At 43.3% G+C, this 27,658-nt stretch overlaps 1 protein-coding gene across 1 annotated transcript in view; it reads right to left on the bottom strand.

The window, feature by feature from the left end:
• The window catches only part of ABHD17C (abhydrolase domain containing 17C), a 77,235-nt gene that overhangs the window by 6,973 nt on the left and 42,604 nt on the right, over positions 1 to 27,658 (bottom strand). The window contains exon 2 of the mRNA XM_006885118.1: positions 3,967 to 4,146. Coding sequence (XP_006885180.1) covers positions 3,967 to 4,146 — 180 coding nt within the window. The remainder of the gene's footprint in view (positions 1 to 3,966; positions 4,147 to 27,658) is intronic.

The following is a 27,658-nucleotide window of genomic DNA, read 5'->3' as shown; positions in this document are numbered from 1 at the left end:
TAACCACTGTTTAAAAAAGGCCTCCTTTTCTGTGTTGAAGAAAGTCTTGCTTTGATAGAAAATATATGATGTCCCCCAGTAGGGCCAAGTCTGTGGCTGATGTGTCCTGAGATTGTGACAGCTGGATGGGCCAGCTCATGTCACCAGTTTGAGAGAGAACTAGTGTGTGTGTGGAAAAGTGAGAGTCAGTGAAAGAGAAGACCCAAGTGAAATGGACTGACGTGATGACTTCAGCCATGGGTTTGAGTCTGCTGAGATGAGCCCCGGAAGAAAGGCCTGGTGCTCTGTGTCCCCAAAATCATCCACCGAGACGCTATGGAGCAGTTCTACTCCTGGGGTGGCCCTTAATTATTATCATTTCAACAGCAACTAGTTTACAATAGAATGCTGCAGAATTCAACAACTTCACTTTCTGTGATGTGAAGGTAAATGTCACCTTCTGATCTCAAATGTAAAAAGCATAAGAGAAAACAGACTACCACCCAAATAATGCTCAGGAATTTTTCTCTGGTGTTGTGAGGGGTCTTTTTTCCTTTTTTAAGATGAACGGGAAATGTGAAAGTACTTTCTTTTAAAGAGAAGAACTGACTGAGACAGACTTAGCAATGGAGACTGTAAGAGGAGCTTTGGTCGCCTAGTGGGTAAGAAACTCCACTGTCAACCCAAAGGCACGCGGTTTGAATCCACCAGCTGGCCTGCAGGATGGGTAATCTCCTCCCATGTGATTTACGGCCTTTGAAACCTTGCTGGAGGGTCAGCTATGAGTCAGCTCTAACTCAAGGCAATGAAGGATTTGAGTTGGAGGCTGACGACTCTGAAAGGAACAACAGTGAAAGGCCATGGATAGATTGAGAGAGGCACATATAGAACAAAACTCAATATCCTAAAAATGGTCGGGGTTACCGATCTCTGTCAGACAGAGGAAACCCCCAAGACTGTGGCCCTGCAGCAACCTTCAGGCCTGGAGCTGAACTCATCGCAGAGGATCAGCCTGCAGCTCAGCAGTAGGCAGATCTGTAGTGTGAACAGTAACACCAGGCAAGGACTCAGTCCTCGGAGCAATCAGCCACACAAGAGCGATGGGGTGGCCTCAGCCCAGGGACAAAGCTCAGAAGGCAGGAAGGAAGGACAGAAGGATGAATAGAAACAAGAACAACAGGACGTCAGTGAGAGTAGAGTGCTAATCAATGTGGAGACGGTGATCCACGTCCCTACAACAGTGTGTGAATGGCTCACAGGAATATCAGCCTGCCCTGTTCACTTCACTCAGATCACACAAAACAGCGGCCAAGTTCAACCGACGGTAAAAGTTACTATCAGTTCCAAAGATGAAAAGTAACATAATTTCTTTCTTTCTTTAATTTCTGTCTCTACTCACCAACCTTCATCTGGCAAATTACTTAACCTCAGTTTCCCCTAAGCCTCAGTTTCTTAAACTTGAAATTGAGTACAGTAATTGGACCATTTCCCCCCCTCGAAGGCTGTTAAATGGGATTATAAGCACAAAATGTATACTCCCAAGGTCTACTTTGTCAGGTAAAGACTAGTTGCTAATTAATGAATTAATTCATAAGCTGCAATTAATTAATTGTCTATAGCTATATTTTAAGGTATCTAAGAGCTGGAGGAAAAAGAACCTATTCATTTTGTTGCCAAGGTTACTCCTGATATTTCTTCCCACAGACAGGCTAAATATCAGTCTTTCCACACACTGGCCTCTCATTATCAATTCAGCAGAAATAAGGCCACATTTGAGATGCACATGAGCCCTGCTTAGCATTCTCAGCCACACCACTAGAAATCTGCAGTTCGGCGTTCCCGTGAAGTGGAATTTCATTGAACTTTGGCATAAATGGTACAGAATTGAAGTTAAGCAAAGGTGTTAAACAGACCATTCCTTCCTATAAAATAAAGTCTGGGTAACAGATGCTTATGTAACCAAATGATGTTTTTTGGTTTTTGGTTTTGTTTTTTTTTTTAAGCAAGCCATCACAAAGTGACCGCAATTAATGATCAGTTAAAAGCCTAACACTGGATATTGTTGTTTTATACTGTTGGAACTGACTCATAGCTGACCCTCCAGTGGGTGTTCAGAGGCAGTAAATCGCATGGGAGGAGTCTGCCTATCTTTCTCCTCAGCAGCAGCTGGTGGATTCTAACTGCCTGCCTTTAGGCTGGCAGCAAGATTCCTTACCACTAAGCCACCAGAGCTCCCTATTATACTAACTATACACTGTTGTTATGTTGTTAGGTGCAGTTGCGTACACCTCACAGCAACCCTGTGAACAGCCATCCTGAACCCTGTCCTATCCTGTGCCATCTTCATCATCTCCAGCACACTCGAGCCCACTGCTGAAGTCACCACGTCAATCCATTTCTCTTGGGTCTTCTCTTTCACTGACTCTCACTTTTCCACACACACACTAGTTCTCTCTCAAACTGGTGACATGAGCTGGCCCATTCAGCTGTCACAATCTCAGGACACATCAGCCACAGACTTGGCCCTACTGGGGGACATCATATATTTTCTATCAAAGCAAGACTTTCTTCAACACAGAAAAGGAGGCCTTTTTTAAACAGTGGTTATTTAAGAAAATAACATGCTGGGTGCTTTTGCACTTAAAGTTATCCATCTGCATGCCATCCTTCAAACCTCATGGGCACTAGAACACGGCAGGCTTAGGTTGGCAGAGGTTCTGCTGCTCCTTGGGTGGCCGGGCAGAGGATGCTGGTGACCCCAATGATGGAGGCCCCTCTTGAGGGGAGAATGTGAGTAAAATATGGACACCAGGGTGAAGCAAGTCGCTCTCAGGAGGTTTGACACTGCAGATGCATTTGCTGATTTACACGGTCCAAAGGAACTGCTTTCTCTTTGTGAATTCTATTTTCAGTGATGAATTGAGCATGGCATGTCTCCCACACCTGTATTGTCTGGACCCATGTGGCTACTACTGCTAAAGGAGCCTTGATAGTGCAGTGGTTAAACACTCTAGTGCTAATCAAAAGGTGGGCAGTTCAAACCCACTGGCAGTTCTCAGTCAAGAAAGATGTGCTGATTGCTTCTTAAAAATTTACAGCCTTGGCATATAAAAGGAAACTGGCAAAGCAGGATAAAAATAGGGAAGGTGCTGGTACACTATAGGGACAGCAACCAAGGTCATGGGACAATTTTTGAATTGTTGAATAGAAACTAATTTGCTGTGTAAACGTTCACCTAAAACTCAACAAATGGTAAAAAGCAATTTTAAAAAATCAGTCTTGGAAAAACCCCACACTGTCCTGCAGAGTGGGGTCATTATGCATTGAGATTGACTAGACGGCAACAGGTTTGAATTTTGGGTTTTGATATCACTGTTAATTGCCTACAGTGTGTTCAACACTGGGATACTAACTGAAAGGTCAGCAGTTCAAATCCACCAGTCACTCTACTGGAGAAAATGAATTCGACTTGTCACATAAAGATTGCCAGCCTCAGAAATGCAATGGATCGATCCTAATTCTACAGTCACTGTGAACTGGTATTGACTTGATGGCAGTCTGTTTCCTTGGCTAATTGCTCCATCACTTACTCTGCATTTTTTCCATTTTAGCGCCTCATGATTAAGTAAGGCAGACTTAAGTAAGATCAGATTTGAAATGTCTGAATAAGTACTGAGCCCCAAGTTCCTTTAGGATATGTATCCTATCGATCCTAGGATGCTGGTACCCTTAAGGTCCTTAGCCAACACCTGATGAATTAACAAATGAGTCAGGCCCCAGGTGTATGGTCCTGACAAGGCTCTATGCCATATTCACTCCTGTGGCACCTAGCACAGGGTCAGATGGACGGCTGCATCGCGAGAATATTCCTGGCACACAGTTAACGGCCACATCAGGTCTGAAGCTGGGTCTGCTGACTCTGTCTGTATAATGGGATCCAGTTAATTCGGTGGCTGCTTAGCTCTTGTTAGGGGCATGTGAACTCACCTGGGGAATGCATCAAAGCAGTAGGTTTTCCTGGTGTCGGGAAAGGCTACCCGCAAACCAGACATGAGAGGAGAGTGGAGGATGACCGCTGCGCACTCATATCGCGAGGCCAAGTCCACTGTGGGCACAGTCCCGATGCTCTGACCGTACAGGATGATGTTCTCAGGGCTCACACCATACCTGGAGAAATCAGAGAGCGCAGCCATTAGCTAATGCACATGGAAGAGGAGCGAGAAGGGGCAACAAACAAAATCCTCGGTATCCACAAAATTCCCACACCTATAAAAGAACACTGAATAGAACATGGCGATAAAAAAAAAAATAGACAAATCTGTCTTAGATGAAGTACAGGGAGATGCTTCTCAGAAGCAACACAGTATCCTTTGTCTCTCATACTGCAGGCCTCACATACTCTGGGTATGCCATCTGGAGAGGCCAGTCCCTGGAGAAAGATATTGTGCTGGTAAAACAGAAGGTCAGCAAGGGTAGGAGGACTCTCAGTGTGACGGACTGACCTAGTGACCAGAACGATGGGCCCCACCCAGCACAGCGGCATCATGAGGATGGCAGGGGTCTGGCAGCGCTTCCTCTGATTTACACGGGGTTGCAATGCATCAGAGTTGACTCAAAGACGCTTCCCAGCCCCAGTCACCTTAAATCTCAAATTATTTCATTGGTACACTTTAGCTTGAGATGAATATGAATTTGACAAATACAAATGTTAAGGGCTTATTTCAGGACTCTCTTTAGTAGTTCAGATTCTGTGGTCCCTAAAATGTTATAAAAAATTATAAGGCAATTTTATTCTGACCAGTTAACTAAACAAATATACTGTAAATTTCAGTATCTGCAGAGAGACATCTCACTTCCTCGTCTTCTCTCTAAATTTCCTTGAGAGTCATAAACAAGCTTCGGGGGTGAAGGGGGGGAAGCATGTTTGGTAAACCATAATTTTATCTGTTACTAGCAGCCCTTCATGATGAGGCTTCAAAAACAGAAGGACTCAACAACTATTAGAGAAAAGTTTCCGGAGAGGCAAGTTTAATTAGAAGAATTTAAAACCTGAAGGATTTTCAACCCCAAAACAATATCCTGATAGAGTCTCTTGCAATTTTCATTTGAGAAATGTGGTGCAAATGGTTAAGACTTAGACTGCTAACTAAAAGGCTGGCAGTTCAAATCCACCCAGAGGCACATTGGAAGACAGTACTGGCAATCTATTCCCAAAAGGTCATAGTTCTACCCTGATTCCAAATTTTCTTCCTCATTGTAGTGAAAATATAGACACCAATGCACTGGCTGGTGCCACTTCCACACTTATAATTCACTGTACTATGTGATGTACTATAATTATTGGTATTATTTTCCATGAGAAACATATAAACTCAATGTCCTGATATGCAATGAAGTGTAGCTGCCAAAAACATGTCATGTAAAGCCAAAACATGATGTCTGTGGAGAGAATCCCATTTGGGAATAGAACATTCTTATTGTTATTAATAAGACCCGTGTGATATAAGAAAAACACGTTGGGCACAAAAAGGGAAACAAGGCAAAGATGTATGCTGCATTAAGACTGCAGAGGAATGAGGAATAGAAGGTGAAAGGTGACACGGATCCTGAAGAGAGAAATTCTGATGCCCTGAACTGGGGTGTCCAGTGTCCTCATCTGGCTGAGAAAATACATCTCTGTTTGTCACAACCACCCCCTTCTGGTATTTCTCCTATTGCAGCGGTAAAATGTCCTCCAAATGAAAATTTCCCTTCTCCACTATTCTCAACCCTGATTTTAAAAAGTAAAAAATTTTGGTCTTTATAAATATTTGATTATTTCATATAAGTGAGATCACTCCATATCTGGTCTTTCACAATGGACTGATTTTTGTCTGGTATGTTTTCAAGGTTTGGCTATATTGTGGCATGCATAAGAAATGAAGTTGGAAACCTATAATTGTCATTTCCGTTAATCCTTCTATCCTACTCACCCTGTCTCGTTGAGCCAATGCTATTCTTTTGACCTTACATGGTTGGTTGTTCTTGGTGTTACCCTTCACCTTATAGACCTGTCTATCATTTGTGTGAAAGGTGAGCCACTGAGGTGAGTTTCATTCCAGATTTGAAGAGTGACTGAGGGCTACAGTCTCAGTGGCTCAGTGAGTCTATATCAGAGCAGTCAGCCTGGTCTTTTGTAGTTTTGTTTCACATCATCCCGGGATCTTCTCCTGTGATTCATTTATAGTGGTCAGCAATGGTCACCAGGCTCCATCTAATTCTTCTGGTCTCAGGGTGGTTGAAGCTGAGGTTTGCTTGGTCCACTGGTCCTTTGTTTTAGAACATCTTTGCTTCTCTTCTCTCTTCTCTGCCCCAGATAGGGAGCTGCAGCTTGGATGGCTGCCTGAAAGCTCTAAGTCTCCACTGCTACTCATTTTGTGACTGCATAACTAATACTCCAATGTTACACCCTCCCCCCCACCCCAGCCACATTTTGTATATATCTAGAGTTGAGATTGCTGCATTATACATTTGTAACTTTGTGAGGAATCACACATTTTTACCATGACACACATACAGTTCACCATGACTTAGCAACTTTTAAAAGACCTAGCTCAACATAGCTCACTACTGACAAGTCAGAACTGACTCACAGTTAACCTTTACAGCAGTAAGTTTTAAGGGGCTGTAAACTATACAGTGGAGATTGCCCATCTTGCTTCTCAGAACAGCTGGAGGACTGCTGCCTGCCTTTGGGATGGCGGCCTAACTCCTTACCAGTAGGCTACCCGAGTGCTCTAGGAACTAGTTAGCTATATGGAATACAGGTTCTATCTCCAGCTTCACCTGCAGTCTGGAGTGCCCACAGGACAAAGCTCTGGCCAACAGGATGTAAGCAGGAGTATCACATGCAATCTCCAGGGCATGGTTTTGAAGGGCAGGGGCTCTACCACATCCCTCTCCCCAAAGGGGAGCAGATGTTAGCATGGTTGGCCCACAGAGAACGCTGAAATATATAGGTTTGGTGGCAGAACAAAAGAGAAGGATCCCAGGAAGATATTCACTCAAGAAAGAGTATTTGGAGGAGGACATTATACCGAGTGAAATATCTCAGTCACAAAATGACAAATATTGCATAGGGCCACTGTTGTAAAGAAAAGTGCAACAATGAATGAATGACTGGAAACCCTAAGTCTCTGTAAACTTTTATTAAAATTAATTTAAAAAAAGAAATTAAAAGCAAGACAAGGCAAACAGACATATCACAGAAGGGGAAACATGAATTGATTACACAGAGAGATGCTAAGTCCCAGTCTCACTAGGTCCTGGAATTACAAAGTCAATCTACAAGTTATTGTTTGGAAACAATTGAAAAAGTCAGACAAAATGGCAAGGAATGGTAGAGTGGGGCTCTATGACATTACTGTAAGGTAAAATGAGTACAACCACTGATGAAATCAACTTGACATTATCTGGTAACCTTCAAGGCTATGATCCAATGATTCTACTTTGGGATATACATCTCACCTTGGTGTTGTCACTGAGTCAACTTAGACTGCTAACCAGCCATGAGCAGAGCTGCCCCACAAGGCTTCCTAGACTACAATCTTGACAAGAGCAGATGGGCAGGTCTTTTCTCCTTCAAAGCCATTACGTGAATCTGAACTGTCCACTTTTCGATTAGCATCTAAGCACTTAACTCACCAGGGAATCCTTTACTACAGCTCAGACAGTCTGAGGAAATGCCTCTGATTAATGACATTTAGTGAAGAGCTCTGTCGATCTAAGAGCTGAGGGAGATGGTAAGATTTCAGCTCAACTTCCTCCCCTCAAATGACCTGCAACTACACATGAAAACGGAGACCTTTAAGAAATTCTGGGTGTTTTTGGCTGTGCAAATAAGTTAACATGCTTGACCAGCAACAGAAAGGTTAAAGGCTATAGTTTCCCCAGGTGTGCCTGAGAGGGAAGGCCAGGTAAGCACGAACTCCTCATGAGCACAGTTCCATCTGACACACTGTCCTGGGGATGACGTGCCTCTGGAGGAACTCAAGGAAGAAGGAGCGAGGACAAAACTAGGTGTTCAGTGGCAGCCAGGATCAATTACAGAAGCATGAAAAGGAAGCAGGGAGAACAGTTAAAGGACTCCTAAGAGCCCGACAGTCTGGCACTGGTCTGAACAACATTTTGTTATACAGAAGGTCAGACAAGGTCACCATGACTGGGAGCCAACTCCATGGCCACCACCATTGGGAAGGGAAAACAAGAGGGCAGTTAAAGAGATGTGCTCTCTCTCTTCTCTAGACACAAGTAAGAAAACACTCAGTTTAGAACCAGAATCGACTCTCTACCTTCCTTCTTTCTTTCCCATGATAAAGAACTGTGCCTCTGCAAGAGTGTCTCAAGATGCTGGTCCTACTGAGTGTGCACCAGGGTTGGTGGGGTGAGGCCTGAGGAAGGAATTAGAAGTGGTGGCATTCTGTGCAACAAAGTCCTATGTCAGAGGCCACGGACACTCAGATCCCAACGAGGTTGATTTTTTGGAAGTACATTCGACACCTTTTTTCCAAAGCACATGGAAGTGGACTGAAACCTCCAATTGTTTTGGTTAGCGATTAAGCCATTAACCATTTGTACCCTGTTGCTTTTATACAACTGACCTTCCAGCAAATCTCCAGAGGCAGTAAATCACACAGGAGGGGACCATCTACCTTCCATGGTAAGAGCTGAACCCAGTGGCTTTCATTTAGCACCACAACTCTGTACCACTAAGCGGGAGGCCTATTTGCATACAAGAGACTCTGAAAAATTGGGTGCCATCAAGTTGATGCTGACCAAGCCCACCTCTGCTCCCACAACATCCTTCAAACTGCTCTCAGGGGTCCCAAACCCAATAGCTTTCTCCCAGTTCTCATCTGATTCAGTTTATGCCCAGAAGTTCACATTGAAAAGGTGAGGTCTTTTCTTCTTAAATCCAAGCTTTGGCTTTGACTCACTTCTGGTTCCTCCTCCTCCCCCACCAAAGAAAGGCCCTGTGCCTCTGACCAGCTTAGTTTCCCCAACCACTAATCTCCACAGTACATCCTTACATTTCCTCTCCAGATGATTTCATCTGACCCATGACTTCAACTACCAACTCTGCTCAGTTAATTCTCAAACGTGGACTCCTGGTTTTAATTTTTCTTCTAAGAGCCAGTGCAGAATGCCTGCTTCCCACATTTCTACATAAAAGCAAGGTGGAGGAAGTGAAATGAGCCTTGCGCCTTCGCTGATTTTTCCATCTCACTTCATTGTCATAATGATTCCGAGAGGTGCATCTATGTCCCCACTTACATACAAGGAACTTGATGGCAGATTAAGTGAAGTAACTTGCTAAAGAGTCCATTCAGTGGGATGGCCATGAAGTGAATATAAGGCTGGCTTTGAAGCCCACGTTACTTTACATGAAAACATTTCACACTCATTATATCAAAAACAAATTAATGATTGTGTCACTTCAAAACCTTCTCAATGACCTGGCCATCAGGTGGTTTTCTAAAACTCATATTCCCTTCAGTTGACATTCTAGTATCCAAAACCAAGAAGAGAAATGAAAAGTAACAAATTCAACTAATGTTCTAAACTGAGTTCTGCCAATGATTTATTAATTTGGTGATTTCCTAAGCTTTTGATTCATTTTTACAGAGGAAAAATTTGGTCTTTTAAATAAAATCCTTTTTTTTAAAAAAAAAATTACATCTTGTTTGGACCAGTGACAGACTCTTTGGGAGACAGAAAGATGAATGAAGTATGTTTGATGGTTTCAAGAAATGTACAAACTGTCTGAAAAGCCAAGCCTGGGCAGAGAGTATGGCGGCAAGCAGAAGCAATGCCTCATTGAAGTTGTTGTGGTCAGGACACAAGATGTCCTAGCAGATGAAGCATGAGTGTGGACCTAGGGAAGAGGTGTGTGGGTGGAGGAAGGTTCTTATCTACTTGCTCTCAATGACAGGCCTACTTGTAGCATTGTCTGCTTCTCCTTGGGACTGAGCCTCTGACTTAAACATGTAAATACATAATCTTTTTTTTGTTGTTGTTGGCTAATCCTATTTTTTTTTTAATTTAGGTTGTTTATTTTTCATTTCAATGAACATCTACAGAAATTTTGGGATTCCATTCATTCATTGTTGCACCCTTCTCCCCGCACAAACCCCTCCCCCTCCCCCCCATTTGCTCCTCTCCTTGAAAAGCAAAAGAAAAACTCCCTCATTGGTACATAATCTTTTTAAAATGAATTTTGATGAAAGTTTACAGAGACTTTGGATTTCCATTCATTCATTGTTGCACTTTTCTCCCTGCCTACCTCCTCCCCCCAATTTGCTCTTCTTCTTTGAAAAGTAAAATTGTTTCATTCTTATACAATCCCTCCCCGCAAGACCACTCTACTATGCAGTCTTCATTCTGGACTCCTGTCATGAAAATAATACCTAATCATATATCCCTTTTAAACAGTTCTTTTTCAATGCAGTATACATAATTTATCCTCTCTTACTCAAGTCTCCCTTCAACCCCACGTCAGTCCTGTTTTACAACAGTGGCACTATGCAGTATTTGTCATTTTGTGACTGAGATATTTCACTCAGCATAATGCCCTCATGGTCACTCATTCTGATTATTTCATGAGTACCTTGTTTTTCAATGCTACACAGTATTCCATTGCGTACTCTCAAGAGAAAGCCTAGATCTATTCCTGAGGCTAAGTATATTAATTTTATGACAGTATCAAGTTAGAGGGTCACTGTTTTTTGCTGGAATAAGCCCAGGGTGACCACTGCTTAGGGCCTGGGCTTCCTTAGCAGGTTCTAACACTCTGAAATTGGACCACTGGCATGTGGACAACTGGAAAGGTTTAGACTCATATAGACAGAAAATGAGACACAACATTCTGCTGTAAACAAAGGGCTCTGGGGCTGTGAGAGAGACAATGTAGTTGTTTTTATATAGTGATCCTATGTACAGCAGCTCTGAAGCCTGCCCTGCCCTAAACCAGTCTCACTGATTCCGATACATCTAACCTCATTTCCCTAGTTACACTATCATTTCATCTCATCCGGGGTCTTCCTCCCCTGTGCCACCTCTTCACTCTTCCAATCATGATGTCCTTCTCCAAGGAGTGTTCTCACTTGGCCATGTGCCCAAAGTATTTAAGACAAAGCTTCAAAATCCTCGCCTCCAAGGAGAAATCTGATTTCTCCCTCTCCAAGACAGACCTATTTGTTTTCTTGGCAATCCATGGTATGTTCAAGACTATTCCCCAGCAGCTCAACTTGAAGGCATCAATTCTTCAGCTATCTTTAGTCACTGTCCATCTCTCTGGGTGGAAAAATTAAAGCTGTTGGACATCATATCAAGGGGCTAGGTTGGCAGTGGAATCAGGAAGCCTGCATGTGTGGGGCGGGTAAGCCAAGAGTGGAGTATTATATATCAATATGACTCTTCCTAGCCATTGTTTGACTATGCTATGTAGATGGGTGGGAATATGTGAATAGGACCTTTTAGCTTATCCACAGGGGGACTGGTTATCTACCATTCTATAAGGAGGCTGGCCAGTTTCAACAATCTACTAGAAGATTGGCTAGTCTCACCAATAAACTGAACTACTCTAGCTGAAGACAAATCTTCTGGCACAACTGAACCAGAAACAAGACAATGTAGGACTCCCGTCTTGCTCCAGCTACACCTATAGAAGAAACACCTATGACAGCAAAACCTATGGCTGAATTGGAGAGCTAACTGACATGTGCTGGGCTCTTGAGGGGGTCAAAGAGGAGAGCCAATACTGGCAGGACTGAGAACTTTGTTGCATAACTGTTGGTTGGAAGCCAAAACTGGCAGGACTGGGAATTTGGGAACACTCAATGGCCTAAAGCTGTGAGGTTCGAGGCTGAGGTGCCTGTGTGCACATTACAAGAACTGTTTTGACTGTATTCTGTTCTTAATCTGGATTATAACCTTTAAGTTCCCCAATATGGTTCTGTGTGATCTGTGATCTATCACATTGGATTTGGGACCTGGGTGTTGAGATGAGGAGAAAGAGGTATGGGAGTGTAGGAGAGATATCTGACCTCATAGGAATTGGTTTTGTGTTACTGATGCTGTTGATGAGAGAGTTCCCCTTTGTGAAGTTGGTGAAAGTCAGATATGGCGATTCCCATGTGGTCTTTGCTCTTTTTTACAAGAAAATAAAGTAAACAGAAATGAAAATGGGCATAAAACTGGGAAGCAGGGATTAGGTAATCAGACAGGGAGCTGGGAGAGACCAAATCTCAGAACACACAAAAGGATATGTGGTATAGGAGTGTAGCATCAGCAGTTCAAAGAAGAAGATGATGTCTAAACAGGAAAAGACCCAAGCTAGGAAGATCTTGGTCAGGGTCTCACCTATAAGCTCAAAGGATCACCTACATGACAGGGTTACTGCTGTTATGTATTACTGACTCAGTACTGATTCACAGCTGACCCTCCAGCAGGTTTTAGAGGCTCTAAATCACATAGGAGACACCCTAACTCTCTCCCTTGGAGCAGCTGGCGGATTCAAACAGATTATCTTTGGATTAACAGTACAACTCCTAACCACTAAGTTACATTACAGGGGGTAGGGGGGAAAAGTGGGGTGGAAGAACTTAAGATGTTGAGTGAGAAATAAAACCAAACATAAACCCCATGACTATTAAGTATATTCTGATTCATGGCAAATTTGGTGGAGGATTCAAACCACTGACCTTTTAGTTGGCAACCTGGCACTCCACCAGAGCTTCTTACACAGTAAATTAACTGTGCTAAATGAGCCATGAGATGCCCACTTAGGAGGCATGGGTAAGCTGAACTCATGTGTAGGTTAAGGGTTTGCTGGTGTTCAAAGAAGGCTTTACTATCTTTAAACAGATGGTGGAAAGAATGATGTCATTTCAACATGACCACTATGCCATTCTTATAATGTTCTTCTACTCTCAAGCCCCAGTATCACACTAGCGGCATAATCTGTAAGCAGCTGTGCTACTAACCCAAAATCCACACTTCCCTGATGGTTCAAATCCAACAGTAGTAGCTCTGTGGGAGAAAGATATACAATTGCCTCCCTTCCAATACATAGCATCAACAACCCAATAGAAGGTCACTAGGGGTTGGTTCTGACTCAGCAGCAGAATTGCTGTTATCTTTCCAGACACTTCTCTTCCGTTCCCTGGCTCATTCCTTTCTCCCATGCATTAGTATTCCTCTAAGTGTAATTATCAGTCTTCTCTAGAATTTTTCTCTTCATGTTTAATCTTTATTAAAATGGATTTGTGTGTGTGTCTGCACACAAATAGAACTCTTTAAATGGCATGTACCTTTGCACAGTACCTGACACATAGTAGATGTATAACAAATATTTCTTTAATAAATGGATGGCTGGGCTTTCTAAAATGAGACCTGATAGCTTAGTGGTTATGTGTTCAACTGTTAGCTTAAAGGTCAATGGTTTGAACTCAACAGACACTCCACAGGAGAAAGATGTGATAGGCAGCCTGTTTGAAAAAAAGATTACAGTCTTGGAAACCCTAGATTCTATGGTATAGCGTCCCTTCGAGTCAGAATCAACCCAACAGCAATGAGTTTGCTTTTTATTTTGTTTTGAGCTTGGCATTTCTAAAATTTGTTTATTTATCCTTAAATCTCATCTAAGTTCCATTATGCTTCTTTTCTCTATTGGTATTTCTTTCTGAGATCTCATCACTTTGTAATTCAACATGTTCCCAACCTTGATGTTTCTTATTCTTTCCTAATATTTCCATTTCTACAAGCCACAAATCCCTTCACATCACAGACTTGATAATTAGGACTAATTTTTTCCTTCTCTCTCTTCCTATAAACTTAGTCACTGGAAATCCTACCATTTCTTCAATATATTTCCATTCTGGTGACATTTCTGACAGTATTTCTGTAGTTTTGTGATTAGCTAAATTTATTTGTCAACCAAAAGGTTATGTGGTTGTACCGTTGAGCTTGAACTGACTCATAACAGCTGATCCTCTAGTTAGTTTTCAGAGGCAGGACATCACATGGAAGGACACTGCCCTTCTCCTGCAGAGTAGCTGGGTGGATATGAACCATGTGCCTTTGGGTTGGCAGTACAACTCTTTATCACTAAACCAACAGAATCCCCTATGACCAGAAGATAAGAGATTCAAATCCACTCAGAAATCCCTTGGAAGAAAGCCCTGGTGATAACACTTCTGAAAAACCTGCCACTAGAAATCCTACTGTACTGCTGACTGCTCACACTGCTGCCCTCTGACACACAAGGGGCGGGCCTGAGTCAGAAATGACTCAGGAGAAACTGGTTTCCATAGGATAGTATCTTGTTGGGGTTCACCTATCAGGATCTGTTGTCCAGCTGAGTATACGAATAAGCAAAGGTATCCCAAATGGATGTCTCCATCAAGTCCCCAGGGACGGTTTTCCTGATGTCTTCTGGGATTTTTACTATTGCTGTTTCTATATCTTCATCACTCAAGTAGGTTCTGTGATGGCTCCAACCAGAAGTGTGTTCTGTCCTATCCTTCTGGCATCTCTGCATCATTCTATGGCTAATGAAGGGCAGGTGTCCTCGTTCCTGACTACCAATCTGGTTTCAACCCACTGCCTAACTCTGACCATGAGTTCTGGCAGCGTCCCGGTTTCCCTCCTGACTCATGCCTACTCAATCTTCACGTCTGACCTCTCCTCATCTCTTCCTGACTTGACTTCTTCCAGTTCTAGCGCTACAAACTGCCACATCAAGTGATCAATCCAATGATCTTCCAATATCTTCCTTAAAAGGTAGGGGGAGACTGTCATGTCAGTTTCCTAATCAAACCCTTCCACAAACCAACACCCTCCAGATAAAAACATCATATCCTCAGGTAAAAACTTGGTATCTTCCCCTATCTGGCCTTGGGTTAATATCTTGCCCTTTGCTCTGGAAATGAAGGTTTTGCTTTGGCAGGTTAGCCTCCTTGCTGCCTCATATACACATCTCTGCATTGCCTAGAACACGAGACTCCTCAGTTCACTTCACCCCTAACTCTGTCACAGACTTTCCTGTCTACCCAGGGTGGGGGTGACACCTTCTTTTTTGCACAGTTCACTGGGCTATTTAGTGACAGGAGGGCATAAGGGATTTTTGTGGTGTGCCCTACACAACATTCCTCAATTTTAGAAATGCGCATGAGGGGTGGGGTGGGTGCAACTCCAGCTCTGCCCTGAAGGCAACTCTCTCAACAAAGGATCTTTTTAAGAAATTGAAAACTAAATTTCATATATTGTTCTCATTCCAAATTTCTCACTCTGGAAGTTTACTGTTTGGGGATCGTAAGTACGAAAGTAGAATCTCTTGCTAGAAAATTATAAAAATGAGCCGGACCATTGAGATCACAGTATTATCTAGAAAGCAATGAAATTCCTTGGCGCTCTTTTCTTGTTAGTTTCCTCTGACTTAAGGAGATCTCATGTATAAGAGAATGAGACATGTGTGGTTCAGTGCCAAAAAGCAATTAAATGATCCTGAGTAACTTCTCTGTCACGCCATAAGATCTATATAGTAAACCCCTTGGTTAGAAGCAACAGCATTTGCAAACAAGTCTCCACATGCCTGTTACCTACTTAAGTCCCAAGCTATGCTGAGTACAGGGTGACCGTCCCAGATCAAGCCTTCAGATCCCACTCAGCCTATAGGACAAGCCATCAGGAGCCCTGAAGCCAAAGGTGTGTCAGCACTATTAGCAGCAAGAACTGAGGTAAGACGTGCACATCTGAGCAGGCACAATCACGTAAAAAGGTAGAGTCTGTTTGTTTTTTCTTTAACGTAAGGCTTTCTTTTCTTTCTTAAAACGTGAGCGGATATTGGCTTCCCTAAGACACACTGCATCCTGTTTAAGCTAGTGGGCCTTGACTTTGTCCTTTTGTCAAGCCCATTCCCACTTATCTTCAGAAGAGGCAGGCTTGGCACTGGTCCACTTCCTTTGAAGTGACCATGTTAGATTCTTTCCGAGTTGGAGTTCCTAGTGGAAATATTTTAAGGCGTGGGACAAAGATAAATACACAAGGTAATGTGAACGTTCATTGGAAGGATGAGGTTGGAGGCTACTGAGAAACCCCAATAAACTTGAGGACAAAGCTGCAGAGTGAACGAGGGCCTGTCTAAGGGAAGCAGGTGTGTAAACACGCTCAAATGAAAAACATGGAGCTGGGGACTTCTGCCTTAAGGTACATAAAATGCCAAGCCAACCCTTCACTTCAGGCAGCTTGCCCTTAACAAATGTGAGCTTTATATTTTAATCATAAGAGAAGAAAGCATCAATAAGCTAAACCATGCTTTACATTTTCCAGTTTAAAAATACACCTTTGGAGGTTTGGAAAGCTTTTGCAGTGTTAACGCAATCAATATTTCACAAACAGACATCCACAGGTTGTTAAGTCCAATGGCAAGAGCTAAGCACAAGCACATTTTTGCAAGCCAGTCCCTCTGAGCATCTCTCTGCAGTCTTGGAGAAGATGTAGAAATACTTTTTTTTCTGTAATTTAAAACTCACTTCTAGGTCTGTGTCTTTTACAAATTATAGGAGTGGGTTTCTTTTTTTTTGGGGGGGTTAGCATTTTTAAAGGCAGAGAGTGATGTCAACTGTGTATCTGTTTCTTTTTTATTTCTGACCAAGTACATTTAATTTAAAAGGACTCTTTCAAACAAGATAAATATAGCTCTGGCAGTATTTAAAACAAGGGCACAATCAAGGTGCTCTGTCCACACTGGTTATAAAGAAAATGGACTGAATGCAGAAGCAACAGAAAGAAATCAGATCCACTTCATGAATCACTGAATGTAACGGGGTTAGTAAACCATGAATTCATGAGATGCATGTCTTTGAATCTTATGCCCTTTATTGCCCCAAACTAAGAAATAACACTAAACCCACGTAAGTTGTGGTTAAATGCCATCGAGTGGAGCGCAACTATAGTGACCCTATGAACAAAAGACCTGCACACTGTTCTAGAACTATTGTTGTTTCTCTAAGTTCATGGAGCTTCCAGAGGCATGTTGTTTAGGAAGTGGATGCCACTCCTGCTTCCAAGCCTGTCTTTACATATGGGAGCTCCACCAAACACTGTTCACCATAGGTAACCATTATGGTATTTGACACAGCATTGGCACAGCATTCAGTATCAAAACAACCCAGATTACCTCAGTACAGTAAACTGACAGACCAGTGCTGTACCACTTTGAAGAATGTTCATTCTAAACAAAGTTAACACCTGGCCCGAGGGCCACAGGCACTGACTGACTCTAAACAAGAGGCTTCCAGCCCACAGCTCATAAGTTGGTATTGGGTGTGATTAAGTTGACTTTTGGCTCAGAGAGCCTATGTGACAGAGTAAAAGTACTCCCTGGGGTTTCCTGAGACATAATCTTTACAGCTCTGAGCCATAAATGTTTGACATGAGTTGGAACTGACTCAGTGTCAATGGATTGGGATTCTGCTTCTTTGCTGCATTAATCTTTAAGAGACCTGATCACTAGTGTTTTTCTTCCCTTGGAGCCAATAGTGGGTTTGAACCACTGGCCTTTCAGTTAGCAGCCAATATGCATAAACACTGAACCACCAAAGTAATGGTCAACAAGTGTATACTGTGAAGAGAATGACCAAAACAGACACTAAGAGGTCAGGGAAATGTCACATAGAAGCAGAACTTGAAACAGATCTTAACAAAGGGGTGATGTGAACTGGTCAAGAGAAAGAAGGCAACAGCAGTAGGAGGATGAGAGCATCCCTGAGGGAGGATTGTGAGCCCAGCCTGGCTGGAGTAAGGATTTCACACCAGAAAGCAGCAGAACATACACACACAAAAAAAACCACGGAGCCAGAATGTGGGAGGGCTAAGGTGTGTGCAGAGGCTGAGGGCAAGTATCGCAGCTGAATGCTGTGGCTGTGGGAAGGAAGGACATGGCTGAAGGAGCAGTGTTTTCTGGGAAACAGAGCTAACCAGATCAAATGTCTATGCTGTAGGAAGGAGTGAGGAAGGGAGAGATTCAAGGACAATTCCATAGTGAAGCACCAAGAAAACTGACAGAGATGGGGAAGCTGGGAAGACAGTGTTATGGATTGAACTATACCCTCCTCCTGTGCATGAAAATTGTTCTAATGGTAATTGAGACTTTCTTGGTATTCTACAATTACTTAACATTTTGGAAAAGCAAGGAAAAAAAATGCCACCTTCCCCTACAGGCTGCACACACAGATACCTGTTAAGCGGTTACAATACCATCTGCTCGACAAAATTTCTGGAAGAATTAAATGAGCCGGCTATGTGAAAAGCACAGCACAGGAACCCGACAAAACAGACACTCAAGACGTCCCAGGAGCCCTGATGGTGCAGTGTATTACAAGTTGCTTCCTAACCAAAAGACCACCTGTTTAAACCCACCAGTCTCTCTGCGGGAGAAATATGAGGCCATTAAGATTTAAAAGAAGACCACAGTGAGTAGAAATAGAATGCATAGCAATTTGGGTTTGGTTGTTTTCAATACATTTCACTTCTCCTCATATTAACTACAGATTATTATAAGGATTATATTTTAGATATTCTACCAAAATGGAATCTTAATGAAGCCCCCAAATATTGCCTTGAAGACATACATCTTAAAGTAGAGATCCCTCCCATGAAATCTCTATGATGGGAAAATATTTTTTAAAAAATATAATTCAATTATCCATTTGATTTAACCCATAAACCAAGACTGAAGAGTGAATCTTTAGAATCAAAACACAAGTATCCGATTTCCACTTCCTCCGTCTCAGTGTGAGGTAAAGTCCACAGTGGGTGCAGCACCCAGGGCACCTGATGATTATGGGCCTGTCCTACTTGACAGCAAATGGCTGTGGGTCTGCGACTGTAACACCACAAATCCCTTTAGTTCCTGCAGTAATACCACCAAGGTGTCAACTGTGGCATTCCTGGGTGGTGATGTAATGGTGTAGAGGTCACTTCTGGCTCACATGTCTCAGGTAAATGTACATTCAGTGAAACCAGTGAATACCAACACCCAATGGGACTTCCCTGTTTCCCTGGGCCTCATAAGATCCCCACTTCGACAGGTGCAGCCCTACACTTTTCTGTCACTCATTTTAGCACAAAATACTTGCATTTTCCTCCTCTTGACAACTCTCCTCCTCACACAGGTTCATGTTTTTGCAGGTTTCACTGTACAATAGATATTTACATATTTCTAGGTCTTTCCAATGTGATAAAAATAGAAACAGCACATCTAACAGTTTAACAATGTCTACGTGTGTAAACAGTGACATGATTACATTCTTCATGTTGTGCAACCATTATCATTATCCTTCTCCAAACGGTTTCGCCACCATTACCATAAACTCAGCGTCAGTCAAATACTGTCCCTTTCCTTCCCCCTCTGACTCATCCTAACCACTCCTAACCTTTGCTTTCGGTGGTTTCGTTTATCTAAGTGAGATCCTATACTGTTTACCTTTTCCCAGGTTCCCCCATGTTGTGGCATGCATGCATCACGACATTTCCTTCCAAAGTTGATAAAGGCGTTCTGGCGTTGCAACAATTAAGCATTCAGCTGCTAACCAAAAGGTTGGCTATTCAAATCCATTCAGCAGCTCCTCAGGAAAAACCTAGAGGTTTGCTCCCCACCTGTTCCTTTAAAGGCTGCTGCTGCTGTTGGTAGGTGCTGTTGAATCTACAATTCACAGGGACCCTCGGAAGCACAGATCTGAATCTTGCTCTCTCCCGCACCTCTCCTGCTCACCTTCACACTCAAGCCCACTGCTGTGCTCACTATGCCAATCCACCTCATTGAGGGTCCTCCTCTTTTTTGTTCCCCCTCTATTTTCCCAGCATGATATCTTTTTCCAAGGACTGGTCCCTTTTGACAATATGCCCAAAGTATTTGAGACGAAGGTTCACCATCCTTATTTCCAAGAAACACTGTTGGTTGCACTGTGTCTAAGACAGTCAGACAGAAAGAAACCCTATGTGTCAGGTTTACATTATAACAAACATGGTTGCTGTGGACAGTCATTAGCAAGAGCAAAACTATTCACTGGCATGCGTATCTTTTGAAGATTCCCCCTAAGGTCCATGCTTGACTTGCATGGGCTGGCCAGTGGGAGCACCATGCAATCCTCTGGCATGAATGGACAAGCCCAGCACCGACGTCTGGTCAGTGAGGGTTCAAGGACCTAAGGAGTCTGCATTCCTTTCTACGGGGGTGAGTAGGAAGGAAGAGTCTTCTTAGAATTACTGCAAAGAGGAACACAGAGCTGAGAGTGAATGCTCTACCATGAGGCTTGATGCCACCATTTGACACCGCGAATGAATCCCAACTTGGCCGTGCACCAACCAACTCGGTGACTGTTCTGCAGTCTTCTTGTTTCCTGAGCCACGTTTGGGTTTTGTTTGGTTTTCTTGTCTTCACTCTTCAGAAGAAATCGCTAGTCACACCTCTGAGGCCTTCCAACAAGCTTTTAAGAAGAGTTGCTACTCACCAAAGCAGACTGTGAAGCACAGTTTTTATGGACTTCTTTTCCAACTGACCTTAATGTCCCTGCAAGATAACGTTGTTGAGGTCTCGTGACTAATGATGCGTTCTCTCAGGGTGTTTGGTTATAGTTATGGCTAAGACATAGAGAAGATTTACCATTTTGACTCTGCTGTACACATGGAGCCATGTTGTTTTTGTTGTTAGTTACCATTAGGGCAGCTCCAATTCACAGAGACCTAGGGCATAACAGAGCGGAGCACTGCCCGGTCCCAGGCCACGTTGATGCTCTCTGATATATATGTCTGGGTCCGGTGGTGGTTATTGCGTCAGTTCATCTCAAGGAAGGTGTTCCTGCCTTTGCTGACCTGAACTGTACAGGATAAATAATGTTTTGACTCTGGACCAGCTGTCAGGATTAAACAACATGTAAACGGGGATAAACTATAAGGCACAGAACAGGGAACCTTCATTCTCAGGTTCACTTCAAAAAGCAAACCCTGAGCTAAGCTCTCTCCCTCCTGTTTCCATGTCCAAAATGTGCCATAAGTATGATTTAAAGTGGTCCCCGGACACCACAAACGAGCTCCGTATCTGAAACCAGACCATTGGCTCATGCAGCTGTCGGGTCAGGCTAGGTCTGGTTCTACTTCCTCCCCTGAACATGTTTTATGTACTCTCCCATGGAATTGAACTATGGTGCTGAAGAAGAGTACTGAATATCCCATGGACTGCCAAAAGAAACTGAAAGCTCTTGGAAAAACTGCAAGCCAGAATGTTCCTTGTAGGTAAAGACTGCAAAGCTTCGTCTCACATGTTTTGGGCATGATGCTAGGAGAGGCTATTGCTTGGAGAGGGACATCATGCTTGGGAAGGAGGGTCATCTCATCCTCACTGAGATGGAGTGACACAGTGATTGCAGCAGTGGGCTCAAGTGTGTCAGAGATGAGGATGAGGATGGCACAGGACAGGGCAGGGTTCAGATCTGTTGTTCACAGGGTCTGTACGAGTCATAATTGACCCAATGTCCCCTAATGACAACATGGAGAATTACGTGAAATATTCCTCTCTATTGAACAGACCTGGTGAAGAAGGCCTCTGGCCCTTCCTCAGTGGTATTAACAGTTCCTCTCTCTTGAGACAATGCCTCTTTATGCCTGTCGTGTGTGTGTGTGTGTGTGTGTGTGTGTACAAATCGTTTTTTTTTTGTTTTCAGTATCATCTCTACTCTAAACCCCTGCCATTTCCCCATTCCTTCTTAAAAGGAGTCCTAGTGTTGCAAAGGTTAAGTGCTCCACTGCTAACAGAAAGATCAGTAGTTCAAATCCCGCAGCTGCTCTGCAGGGGCAAGACAAGACGGGGTCTTCTGCTTTTGTCAAGACTGCAGCCTTGCAAACATCGGGGCAGTTCATCATTACGGAAAGATCTCGAGTCACAGGACAGGAATGGAAGGAAGCTAGAGATCCTACAGATGATAAAGTGAAGTTTACAGATCAAGACAGTCAGAGCTTTGAGAGAAGTCACTGACTTAACTCTTCACCATGATTACCAAGACAGATACAGGAAATACATTACAGTTATTCAATATAGGAACTAAAACTGAAGGAAGAAACATGGATCATATTACAATCCAGCTAACATTACAAGGGCAGAGTAGCACAGCCTCAGAACTGGACAAAGCTTTCCGAACTTTACTGCTGCTGACAAGTTTGTGGCATGTCTTCTAACCCCTCTCTGGGGCTTTTAGTGCCCTCGTGTGTGAAAAGGGGGCTCATACCTAACAAGGTGGAGCCTCACAGGGGTGCAAATGGTTAAATGCTCAGCTGCCAACCAAAGGTTTAAAGGTCTGAGTCCAGTCAGACTGGTGATCTGATTCCGACACAGCAAGTGCTAAAATCCCCACGAAGCACAATTCTGCTCCGACACATTGTCAGAGGGGATTCAACACAGTTGCAGCTCTCCCCCAGCCCCTCCCCTTAACCAGGGGGAGGTCAGTATATGGCTGTGAGATGCTGTTACAGAGCAGGTCCCGCCTCCTGGCAACCCTCTGAACAGACACAAAATAAAAAGAACAATGCTGCCTAGCACCCTCCACCTCACAGTCATTACTACGTCTGTGCACACTGTGGTGTGTCCACCATCAACCTGTCCCCTCGGAGATCTTCCTTTTTCAACTGAGCCTCTTCTTTGCCAAAAAAAGAGTCCCTTCATTAGAGACTGGCCCCTCCTGATAGCATGTCCAAATTCCATTTCCAATGATGATGCTTTGCCATCCTCGATTCTAAGAAGCGTCTGGCTCTGCTTCTTCCCAGAGCAATGGGTTTGCTGTCAGGCAGTCCCCAGCACATTTCATATACTCTGCATAGGAGAGACTGAGAAGACTGTGGTTTAACAGAGTACCTTAGTCCTCAAAGTTTCTGTTACTTTAAAGAAGCCTCCTTACCACTTAAAACAGATTCCCTCCAATGCAATACGGGTTTTGGTTGCCTGACTGCTGATTCCAGGTGAAATGGAATCGTGGCAACTTCATCCTTTTCTCCATCTATCATGACATTACCCCTTGATCTGTTGGTGAGGATTTTTGCTTTCTTGATGTTGAAGTTCAATTCATAGTGAGGTACCTTCAAGTCCTCTTTGTTTTCGGCAAGCAAGGCTGTGTCATCTGCCTATCACAAGTTGTTAATGAGTCTTTCTCCAATCCTGATGCCATGTTATTCACACAGTCCGGCTTCTCAGATTATTTAATCAGTATACAGATTACATAAATATGGGAAAAGGGGTTGGTGTGTGTTGTTTTAGTTGTTATGTGCCATCAAATGAAGTATACCTCATAGTGACCCTATGAATAACAGATCTGAACCCTGTCCTATCCTGTGCCATCCTCATCTCTGACACACTCAAGCCCACTGCTGTAGTCACTGTGTCAAACCATCTCGTTGGAGATCTTCTTCTCTTTCACTGACCCTCCATCTTTCCAAGCATTATGTCCCTTTCCAAAGAATAGCCTCTACTAGCAACATGTCCAAAGCATGGAAGATGAAGTAAGATGGTGAGGCTGCACCTTCTCCAAGACATATCTGTTTGTTCTTTTATCAGTCCACGGGATGCTCAGTGCTTTCCTCCGACACCACCACTCAAAAGCATCAATTCTCCGTCTGTCATCCTTATTCACTGTCCAGCTCTCAGCAAGTGACTGAAAAGACCATGGCCTGGATCAGGGACCCCTTAGTCCTCAACCTGCCAACACTGCCCCTCAGTAATTTGGAGATGTCCCTGATAGCAGACCTGCCCAATGTGATACGTCTCCTGATCTCCTGGCTGCTGCTACCAATGCTGTTAACAGTTGATTCAAACAAGATTGGCAGCTTGAACCCTTTCTCAATCTATCATGATGTCCTCTGTTGGCCCCGTTGTGAGGACCTTTGCTTTCCTGATGTTGGTAGGTAGGTGCCAAATAATGTTAGCTCCTTCCCAGATCCTAAATGCAAACCAACACACTTTAGATATTCTAATGCCAAAGGACAAGCCTATGTGTTTCTGGCAGAAATGGTGCTTTAAAGGTGAACATTCCCCTCAACTCTGATTTGTACTAACCATTTCTGTATTCGATGGCACAAAGGGTAATTTCAGCTCTACTAAGCTGCAAGTCAGAATTTACTATGAAAGTTTGGGGAGAGGGGGAAAATCTAGAAATAAAACAGTACAATTTGTTTGGACTTTTAGTAAAATATTTAAAATCCAAAAGCATTGAAACAGACCAGTAGCATAAAGAAAAGGGTGCAGTAGGTGTACATGGCCAAGGTACTCTCCTTTGAGACCCCTCACATTCCCTGTGGATGCGATCAGGAGGGGTTAGACTCGGGAAAAGGACACCAAGTTTACAAAAGTCGAGTGTCGGTGAAGGAGATGAAGGCCCTTCACGAGATGGATCAATGGCAGTAAGTAGAGCCTCGTACAGGATCTGGCAAGGTTTCAATCTGTTGTACACAGAGTCACTGTGAGGCAGAGACAACTAAATGGCACCTAACAACTACAACAACAACAACAACAACAAAATGCTGTTTTCTAGCACAAACCTGGAGACATCTACTCAGCATTTGTTCAGAAAAGGGACCTAAAACTTCAGTGTAAAAAATCTACTTCTTCAAACATAAAGTTGACATCCCTTGCCTTGAGTACTTTGTTACTATTTCTATTATCTCTCTAGCTTGCCTGGATTTAAAAAAAAAAAACCTACCAAAAAAAACAACAAAAATAAAGGAAAGTCACCCCTCAGTAGAGCACAAACATTCTGCTACCCCTTTTCAGGAGATGAAAGGGGTCCCTTGAGGAACATCACTAAAGGAAGCCAGAGCAGTGAGCGGAAAACGCAGACGGGCATATTTCTTTCAGTGGTAACTTTCATTTCTCCTGAATTTGAATCAAACTGTAACAGAATCCCGACTGCTGTATTTGAGCACTCAAGGGCAGCTGTTAAGGAGGTCATAGTTGTGTTCTACAACCTCACCTCCACTGGACCGGCAAGGACATGTGATTTGGGATCCTATGTAGTAGATCCATCCTCCATGGCTTCCAACTAGCGGACCAGGGCAGGGTGATCCAGGGCTTCCCCTCATAGAGATCCTTCCTTCCCTCTGTCAAGTCTAAAATAAGACCTTGAGGCAACTTCAGCACTGCACTTGGATCAAATACTATGTCTCATATAAACATAATGAAGCAAACACTCGTCCTCATCTATCATACACAGGAAGCCTTTGTTGGTCACTAAGAACATCATGTACAAGTACATTAATAATTCAAAAATACCCAGCTAGCCACATTCCATTCCATACACTTTACTGTAACCAGTTACAATGTCCTTATACCCAGTGTGCATACAATAAACAGCAGAAAACAGATGGCAGTTAGTGTCATTTGCAGACAGCCCAGGTATGCTCCTAAGTAAGGAAACGACAAGCATTTTACACATAAGCATTCACACACACACACACACACTCACTCTCTCTCTCTCTCTCTCTCTCTCTCTCTCTCTCTCTCCACATTTCAAACTATGCTCTAGACACTTGTGTCTTATCCTGTTTGGATAATGGCATAAAATGCCACAGTTCTCCTATTTTAAGCCGTTTCAGAAATTGAGAGATTTCATACAAATTGCATGTCAACAATGGCTGGAACAGCTACAGAGTGGAAAAGGGAAAGTGTTTTGTCACCACACACTCTTCAGACTATGAAAACATGTGGACGTGGATGAGAGACACTGCGTAAGCTGGCACAGGTGGTCCCCAGCTTAGGAATACAGGGAGGGCAGGGCAGGGTGGACCCACCAGAAGAACATGGACAGTGGAGGGCAGGGCACTTCAGAATATACCTCAGTACCCAGATGCTGGTCATATAATGCTAAAGAGGAGGGAAAAAAAAAGAAAAAGAAACAAGGAGGGTGAAGTAAGACGAGGTTAGGGGAATCTGCTGCTGACTTGGACCCACCTTTGTTCTGAGCATATGAAATTTACTCACTTCCGAGTGAGGCTTATCTGTGGCTCCATGTGTATGCTCCTCTATCTGTATATACTTTTATCATTTTCCAAGCACCTACTCCATTTCAAATCAGCTTGAGTTCTTTCCTTTTTCTAAGCTCACTGCCATCTCAGAGCAATCACTGACCCTCTAAAATGCCATTCAAGTAGCAATGGGTACTTGAACGTAGTAACTCAGTTCACTGCTGTCAAGTTGGAACTGACTCACAGCTGACCCTTCAGCAGGTTTTCAGAAGCCATAAATCACTAGGGCAGAGAGTTCCTTTCTTTCTCCTATGGAGCAGCTGGTGGATCTGAACTGTCAGAGGTGTGGCCTTTGAGTCAACAGCACAATTCCCTATGAACTATACCCCAGAGGTTCCTCCTTTATTGAACTTTCAAATTCATGTCCTACAGCCCTGGAATGTTTCTATTTTACTAGTTCTAATATATATGATTCCTTGTTGACAATGTATCAAACTATGATTACAAAGTAATTTTGAAAAGGAAAGTTTGATTTTAAAGGTTTAAATTTGCCAAGAACTGCATTTATCTTCAATGTGGAAATAAGATAGAAGTGATGTAAAATAATCTACAAAGCATTAGCAAACAGATAAAAAAAGACTATAATCAGACAACATTCCTGAAATAATTGGGAATAGTATTGGGTAAGGAAAGGAGAAACCAAAAAAGTACCTAAGAGAAAGAAAGGCATAGAAAGCCCAAGAAGCCCTGGTAATTAAGCAGAGGGCTGCTAACCAAAAGGTCAATGGTTCAAACCTACCAACAGATCTACTAGGGAAGATCACAGTTTTAGTCGTTGACCTAGTTTCATTGCTTTCACTTGTTGTTACTTGGAGCACTAGTGGCCTAGCAGCAAGAAGCTGTGCTGCAACCCCAAAGGCACATGGTTCAAATCCACTAGCTGCTCTGTGGAAGTAGGATGGGCAATTTCCTCCTGTGTGGTTAACTGTCTCTGAAAACCATGGGGTCAGTTCTGACTTGATGGCACAACAACAAAAAACAAACCAAAAATCAAACTCACTTGACAGTCAATCAGTTGCTCCATCAGCTGCTCTCAAAGAAAGACCCATCATCACCGAATTCCCAAGAAAACACTGGGTTTTCCATTTTAATGGGAGGAGATTGTCCATCTTTCTCCAATGGTGGCAGTTTTTAGGTGCCCTTGAGTCAAATACAACTCCCCGCGGCCCTATCTGTGCTACCTTGCATCATTCTCGTCATTTCTGACACTCTGAAGCCCATGGTAGGAGCCACTGTATCAATCCATCTGGGAGCAGCTGGTAAATTCAAACTGCAGGCCTTTCAGCTAGAGGCCCAGGCCTTAGTCTCTAACACAGGGGCTTGTGATTAGCCCAGAGGTGATTTACTCTGAATTTATCAGTCAAGCAATGGAAGTGCGTTGGGGGTGGGGGTGGCCTCCTCCAGCTAAAGTCACTGTCACTTTCCCCAGCAGGCTCATCCCTAAGGGATTATAAATCACACTAGAGCAAGCAGCTAAAAGGTTTGTTCTCCCCCCACCTCCTCCCCAGGGAGGGATGAGGACTCAGCTGCTCACAAGTTAGTCCCCACTCTCAGATGCCTCCCTCAGGGTCAGTAC

Source organism: Elephantulus edwardii, unplaced genomic scaffold (genome assembly GCF_000299155.1).
Source record: "Elephantulus edwardii isolate Elephantulus edwardi_28Jun2011 unplaced genomic scaffold, EleEdw1.0 scaffold00041, whole genome shotgun sequence".
Lineage (NCBI taxonomy): Eukaryota > Metazoa > Chordata > Mammalia > Macroscelidea > Macroscelididae > Elephantulus > Elephantulus edwardii.
Note: the sequence above shows the minus strand (reverse complement) of the source record. Positions and strands in the feature narration are given on the sequence as shown.